The 7,530-nt window shown below is 53.0% G+C and overlaps 2 protein-coding genes across 3 annotated transcripts in view; both read left to right on the top strand.

Moving 5' to 3' along the window:
- The window catches only part of KIFC1 (kinesin family member C1), a 50,409-nt gene that overhangs the window by 38,199 nt on the left and 4,680 nt on the right, over nucleotides 1-7,530 (top strand). The gene's annotated exons all lie outside the window — the stretch shown is intronic.
- The window catches only part of SYNGAP1 (synaptic Ras GTPase activating protein 1), a 28,635-nt gene continuing 24,210 nt past the window's right edge, over nucleotides 3,106-7,530 (top strand). For both annotated transcript variants that reach the window (XM_011945473.1, XM_011945472.1), the window contains exons 1-2: nucleotides 3,106-3,223; nucleotides 5,420-5,525. In XM_011945473.1, the coding sequence (XP_011800863.1) occupies nucleotides 3,119-3,223; nucleotides 5,420-5,525 (211 nt within the window). In that variant the 5' untranslated portion in view covers nucleotides 3,106-3,118. The remainder of the gene's footprint in view (nucleotides 3,224-5,419; nucleotides 5,526-7,530) is intronic.

The following is a 7,530-nucleotide window of genomic DNA, read 5'->3' as shown; positions in this document are numbered from 1 at the left end:
GGGGAGGGGCAGGGGGCGGGGGAGAGTCGGGGCCAAGGGAGGGGAGCGGCTGAAATGGAGAGAGAGGGGAGGACCGGGAAGGCAGGGGTGGGAGCAACCGGGAAGGAGGGATTGGAGGCCAGAGGGATAGGGGTAGATAAGGGACGGAGGGGCCAGGAAATGGGCCTTGAAAGGGGGCTGAAGGGAAAATGATGAAGGGGAAAGAAAGCGCCAGAAAGGGGTGGGAAGGTAGAAGGATTGGGTTGGGGAAAAAGCTGCAGAAATAATTTGGGGGTGGGAGCTGAGTGATGAGGAAAACATCAAGGAAATAGAGGGACAGAGTCTTGGGAGAGGGGCTAGGAGGGAGAAATGAAAACATAGGGGTGAAAAGAGAAGCCAAGAAGATGTGGGGGGAGAATTTGGTGGGGGACTCAGAGTATGGTAAGGGGTGGAAAAAGAGAGGAGGATGGAGGGAGAGAAGGGGCCAGATGGAGAGAGAGGGAGGCAGTAGGGGGCGGGGGGATGGAGGGTCCAGATGGAGGGAAGAGAGAAGAGAGATGGAATGGTGGGGGAGGGGAGACCAGGGCAGGGGGAGGGCCAAATTATGTGTGCTTGGTGGGGTGGCAATATAAGTAAAATTAAGTGATGGGAGTAGGGGACAGGTTAGGATCCTGCCCCAGACTCTGACCCTCTTAAAGGCTCTTGACCAGTGAAATGTAACCTCTGGGGTCTCAATGCTGTCTTCACTTCATCACTTTTACCCCCTTCCCCCACCCCTCCAATCCTTATTTCCATTCCCCCTCCCTCCTCTGCTGTCCATCACCTATATCTTTCCCCCAATATGGTGTCCGTTCCTTATATGAGTCCCCCTTCTGTCCTTCCCCTATATCAGTCCCCTCTCTGGTGTCCATTGCCTCTCTCTATCTCTTTTCTATGTGGTCACTCCCTTATATCTCTATCGCTTCTCTACTAGTCTGTCTTGACCCCTTGTCATAGCCCCCGCATTAGGTCTGCCTCCTTTGCTCTGACACATGTCCAGTCTAGCCCTTCAGGTGTATTCCCTTGCCCCTAGGCATTTACCATCATTTCTGCCTCCTTTTCTTTTATATCTACTCCTATTATTTGTCCCCCAGACCATTCCTTGTCACCACAAGTCTGTGCCTACCCACTTTCCCTTAATACCTCAACTCTTATTATCATTTCTCTTTTCTTGTCTCCTCTACTTATTGGGGTGTTGGAGATTTGGGGTACAAAGACACAGGTTTTGATGTTTAGAACAAGGGATCCCCATCTCAGCCCTTAAGGGATTTCTCATGCTAGTAAAAATTTTCCCTTTCTCAGTCATGTTCCTCTGCCTCTTGCATCTGCCTCCCAGAACCATTCTTCACCAAGTCCAGACAGTGTGTGTGTGTGTTTCTAGAGTTGTTCCTAAGTTCCCTGCTGCCAGGAGAAAGATGCCCTCTGAAGTCTAACCTGCTTCCCTTGGCTGCAGCCTGAACCAGCCCTTTCCCAGGATGCTTATGTGTATCAACAGATTTCTCTTCTGAGTATACCAAGCGTCTAAGTGCGGTAGGCATGTTGCCAGCAATGTCTGTAGTTTCAGAGGCTAGGTATTGGTGATCGTTGTATCTAGAGAACATTAGTTAGTCTCTGGAAATGGGTTGAGATAAGAGTTTCAAAGTATTGTGGTTTCTAGATGGTGGACATTCTGAGGGTTCATCGCTCACTGTGATCTGGAGGCTGGGTAAATTTGAGAGATATATTTATAGACAGAAAAGGGCTGAATTTGCAAAACTGTGCTATTCAGTGCCTTCTGTTGGAATGAAGCTCAAAGACCAGTTCTCCTGCAATATACTCATGGTTATCCCATAAAGGTGACAGAGTTTGACCTTTTTTTCCATCTAAAATCTGATACCTTAAGCTAATTTCTCTTTGCTGTGACCAATATGACATCTCTCTTACTTCAATAGGGCTTGTGTGGCATTGGGGTTTAAAAGAGAGGCAGTTTGCAGGAAGAGCGGCATGGCAAGAACAATACAATTGGGGAAGGAGGACCCTGGGCTCATCTCAGCCATGGGTGACACTTGGTCTACTATTCTCTCTTCTGAAAGTTTTGTTCCCATCTCCAGCTCTCATCTTTGGAGGCCCCTCTATGTCACCAGGCCTGGATATTCCATTCTTTCCCCCTGACCTCTTTCTTCCTCAAGCTCTTCACTGTGCCTTGGGAAGGCTCCTGACCTATGGAGTGGCTTCCATCCTGTCCATTGAGACTAGGTGGGGTGAGGTGGTGGGGGCAGTGTTGAATCTCTGGACACTGAATGGGGGAAGAGATAAATTTGGTCTCTACTCGTCCAAACAAGGGCATATTTCCCACATTCTGCCCTGGCCCCTCCACAGCCAGATGCCGACAAAAGCCATCTTCTCCTTACCACCAGAAGAACCAGAACTTTCCCTAAAGGATGAACAAGGTTGAACTGGGGAGGAGGGCACAGAGAAGGGAGAGTTGGGAGGGGAGACCCTCTCATGTCTCTGACTCTGTGAACAGGTAAGCTCCCCGACTTCCTCTTTTCTAGATATTTAGCCCTCTGAATCTCATGATCCCAGTGTTCCTACACATACACCCCATCCTTCTTTCCCACAGCTGTGTAGCTTTCCTCATACTCTTTTATAGAGGGATGGTGCCACCTTCCAAGTCCTTGTCTTCTGCAGCTATTTGGATGCCTTCCTCTACCCAGATATCTGACACCAACTTCTGTTTTTCTCCTGCCAATTTTGTGGCATCTCCACCTTATTTTCCTGAAGTAGATGGAGAGCTCCTTCTTCTTTCTCTGTCCCCAAATGTGTACCTTCTCTGTCATATAATTCCCATCCCTGAACCTCTGCATTTCTTCCCCCAAGTCTCCAGAGCCTTCTGTGATGTGATCCTCTCCTCTTTTCCCCTATGTATAAATGCTTGTCTTGTGTTCCTTTAGAGTTGCCAGGTGCGTCACTTTCAACTGTGATCTCCTGAAGGCCGGTGGGGTCCCCTTCTCACTTTGCGGACTCTCTTCTTGCCATTTTAGGCCTCTGCTTCCAAATGCATAGAGCCTCCCTTACTGTTTCTGTGTGTCTCTATTCCCTAGATGTACGGGGACCCTCTATGCACCGAACCCAATATGTTCATTCCCCGTATGATCGTCCTGGTTGGAACCCTCGGTTCTGCATCATCTCGGGGAACCAGCTGCTCATGCTGGATGAGGATGAGGTGAGTGGGGTGAGAAGGCTGGGGAAAGGCATGTGGGAGAATGGGGAGAGTCCTCATTAGTGAAGGGGAGAGAGACACAAAGAAGGCAGACAAAGAAGCATTTGCAAATGGCAGGAGGGTGGCTACTGAGACTTGGGTTGGAGTGTGACAAGAGGAGTAGTCATCCTCTCACTTTGGGAAGGGAGTCTTTGAGGGTTATGAACTGTGTTGGGGAGGAGATGTGGTTCTGAAGATTTTGGGGTGGGGGGGCTCCTGTTTTCACACTGTCCATATTGTAGGATAGGTTAGAATGGGGAAGGGGAACTGAAAGGTTTGGAGAAGGGGTGAAGACATGGAAAGCCCTCCCCACCAAAGTAATCTTCAGGACCCCTCTCTGCTTTGTCCACTGAGCAAGACTCCCAGTCCTTTCTCCATCAGGGGGCAGAGTGCAAGGAGGATAAATTGCAGGACCCAGAGAAAAGGCAGGGGATAGAGGAGGTTTTCGGTAGCTGAAGGGTAATGGGAGAGAAGACCGAGGTCAGTGGATCTTGGCATGACGGGGGTGAAGACTGGGAGGGTGACTGAGATCAAGGTTTAGAGAGACACTGAGAGGGCTTCTGCAAGGGAATGGTTGGACATCAGGAAGGAATATAAGGGAGGGGAACTGGGAGTATGTGGAGTTATCTAAAGGAGTAGGAGTGGAGTAGGGGCAGGGACTAGCCAGAGTAAAGGAGATGAAATGGACAGAGGCCTCTTATGGAAGGTGGTGGCCAGGTATGGAGATCTGAGAGCCAGGGGAGTGTGGGTTCTGATTTGGGAGCTGGGTCAGTAGGAGTGTCCATTGAAGGAAACAGAGGATGAAAACTGGAAGGGTGCCCCATTAAGTGTGAGTCAGGGAATGGGGGTGATTTGGGGGACAAGTTTAAAGAATAGTAGGGTAGCTTGGAAAACCAAACGTGATGAGAAATGGGCCCTGAAAGTTGTCGGGAATAGTGTGATGAGGAAGGGTTAGAATTTGAGTCAGGGCTAACTACAGTGTCAAGGGACCTGTGGGGGCAGGTGAGAGTGTGGAGAGATGGCTGGGTAGACAGCTTCCAGGCCACAGAGTAAAGTAGAGGTGTTAAGGAGAGGATATGGTGACTTTGAAAGGGGAAGTGGTTTGGGGAGTCTAAGTTTTGGACACCATTGGGAGAGATTTGAGTGACTGTGGTCAAACCCCTCGATCAAGGTTTGGAGTCTGTAGGAGAAATGGGGGAAACTGGAACCACGAGTGGGGACTGTTATAGGGATGAAGTGGGAAGACAATGGATTGGGGTAATGAAGGAATGACAGAGATAGGGACAGACTGAAGGGACCAGTGGCCAGCAAGCTGAGGGGCAATAGGAATGGCCAGTCTGGAGTAGGAAGGGCATGTGTGTGGGAGGGGGAGTAGATGGAACTGGGAAAATGAGCAGCCTGAACAGACACAGGGAGTTGCAATTGGATGGGTGGTGGAACTGGGGCTGGGAGATAGTGAGGGGTCTGTTCCTGTGGCTCTTGATAGAGGTGGAGGAGACTGCAGGGGTGGAGGTGTATGGAGGTAGGGATGGAGGTGGACAGGGGGAGTGGGGTGTGAAGCTTAGGGAAAGGTGATGGCTGAGGGGAAGAAGGGAACTGAGAGATGTTGGGTCGGGTGATGGAAGGAGATGAAAGGTGGGGGAAGGTGACCAGGCCCTCTAGGGGGAGGGGAGGTTGGGTCCCAGTCTGGCCGCAAGCCGGGCCGTGGGAGGGAGACAAGCTGTGGATCCTGATTATAAATGCAGCTTCTGCTACCCCCGTGACAGGCTCGGAGGGAGAGAAGGGGGTAAGGGAGGTGGGAGGTTGGGAGGAAAGCAGGGAGAATGGAGGAACTGAAGGTCAAGGGAAAACTGGATTCAGGAAGTAGCTAACTTCTGAGGAGTTGCAGAAGAGCTGAGTAGGGTTTGGGAGAATTCTCAGGAAGGTGTTTCAAGACAAATGGAGGGAGAAAAGAGGGTGGGACGGGAAGGAATGAGAGAGAGCGACTGGGGGAGAGAAGGGAGAGATCCAGTCACCAAGTGTGGAGGGGCCGGGGCAGAAGGTGGGCAGCCTTAGGGGGGAAAGGGAGGCCCGCCCTTCCTGGGAGGGGGCGGAGGGGGGTAGAGGGAGGGAAAGGGCGGCGTGGGCCAGGGAGATCTGAGACACCCCCACCTCCCCTAGATACACCCCCTACTGATCCGGGACCGGAGGAGCGAGTCCAGTCGCAACAAACTGCTGAGACGCACAGTCTCCGTGCCGGTGGAGGGGCGGCCCCACGGCGAGCATGGTACGGCGGCCGAGCAGGCTCTCAAGCCCCGGACAGGCGAGGGGAGAGGGCTGAAGGTGGACGGGGCTGGCGGGACGGGGGCGTCGGGGAGCTGCGGGAGCTGGCCGGGGGCGGGAGAAGGTGGAGACAAAGTCTCGCTTCCCGAGGGGAGATGGCGCCCTCCTCTGGAAGGTGGAGCGGGACAGGGGCTGTGGGTGAGAGGCCCCTGTAGGTCCTCGCTCGGCTTCGCTCCCTTTCTCCTCTCCAGCAGTGAAGTTTGACTATTTTTCTGGTGCTTGTAAAAATAGTCTCCTTAGATCTTTAGCTTCCAGTCCGTGTGTTCCTGCCCCTGCCCCTCCCAGCCCCTGGTCTGGGATCTTGGAAAGAATGACCTAGTTCCTGCCCTCCCCCCAGACCTCTGCCCCACCCCTATGCTCCTGATTCTTCTTCCGGACCTTCAGTCCTTGAGGTCTCCTTCTTTTCTTGCCCCCTTTTTTCCTCCTCTCATCAGCTGCTTCTATTTTCTGCAATTGTATCACCCCCTTTCTCTTTCCTCCCTGATTTCTCTTATTTTCTGTACCCCTCTTGATTACCCCGTCCCTCCTCTCTGCTCCCGGCGAAAGTCCATCAGACTCCCATCTCATCTCCTTTCTGTCTGTAGAGCTATCTGCTCGGTCTGTCTCTCCAACTCTCTCCCTCTCTCCATCTGTCTCTTCCCCTCCCTCCCCCTTTCTGCCCCCCCAACCCCCTCTTTAGTCATTTAAAAAAAGATTTTTGTCTTCCTGAGAAGTTCGCTTAAAAGGTTTCCATGGGAACAGTGAGGGGAGATGAAGGCAGAGAACAGAGATCTGCAGCCAAGGTGCAGAGAGACGCCCTCAGCCCCCGGAAACCCCCTCGTCACTGCCCCCTTCCACTGCATTTCCCTTCCCGGACCCAGCGATCCAGGTTCCCCATTCCTCCAACCCCCGGGTGACCCCTTTTTCCCACCAGCTCCCCCTCCCCTCAGGAATTCAGGCTACCAGTTTCTTTCCCTTAGAGAGCCGGTGACCTGTCCCCATCCGTTGGCTCCTTCCAGCCTTCTGATAGGTCCAGGCCCTACTAGTCTTGTGGGCCGGTTTGGGGACCTTGGGTGGGTGGGTGGGTGGTCAGGGATGTGTGTCATTGTCATGGAAACCCCATACCATGGGGGTGTGTGGGTAGCACATCTCTGTGAGGCAAAGTCAGGTGGTGGTGGAATGTATACAGAGAATGTGTGTGATGTCTGTCACATCTGTGTGTATATGTATATGTGTGTATGTCATGTTCGTGTCTGGGGAAGATGTGTGTGTTTGTGTGCACGTGTGTATACCTGCGTTTCCAGGCCAGAATGGTCACATGCTCACAGAGCATGTTTATCATGTGTCCTGTGGTTGGCAGATCTGCCCACTTATTCCCCATCTTTCTCCTTATCCTGAGTCCTCAGGGTCTAGGGGTCTCTGGCGGGGGTCTCCCGTGTGTTTTGGGTGGGGACACCGTGTGTGTTTGGAGTTGAGGTGGCACGTGGAGGTTGCTGTATTGGGGTTCACTAGAGGCTGGGAGGGGTTCCAGGGGCATATGTATTTGGGGGGAGGGCTTAGTGAAAGTTGATAGGGGGTGAACATTTAGAGTCTTCAGGGAAACATGGAATGTGTAAAGGGCATAGAGGATGTGCAGTGGACACGGGTCGTTGGAACCTTGGGGACTTGGCTATGCAAAGGTGTTTGCTGAGGCTGTGGACTCTCCAGCCCGGGAGAGGTCGCCGGACCTTTGAGGGGCATTGGAATCCAGGGCTCCTCCTCTGCTGGGTGGAGCCGCGAACCCTCGTTCTCTCCGCGGTTTTGTGTGTGTGTGGGGGGGTCCTGCTCAGGAGGGGATGGTGGGTGGCCCGGTTTGTTTTGGGGGTCCCCTTGCCCCCCTCCCCCGTCTCTCTCGCGCTGTCTCCGGGCGACGGGGCTCGTGACAGAGGCGGCCACGGCAGCAGCGGTCGCCTAGCAACGGCGGCGGGGCC

This window comes from Colobus angolensis, unplaced genomic scaffold, assembly GCF_000951035.1.
Source record: "Colobus angolensis palliatus isolate OR3802 unplaced genomic scaffold, Cang.pa_1.0 Scaffold24, whole genome shotgun sequence".
NCBI lineage: Eukaryota > Metazoa > Chordata > Mammalia > Primates > Cercopithecidae > Colobus > Colobus angolensis.
Note: the sequence above shows the minus strand (reverse complement) of the source record. Positions and strands in the feature narration are given on the sequence as shown.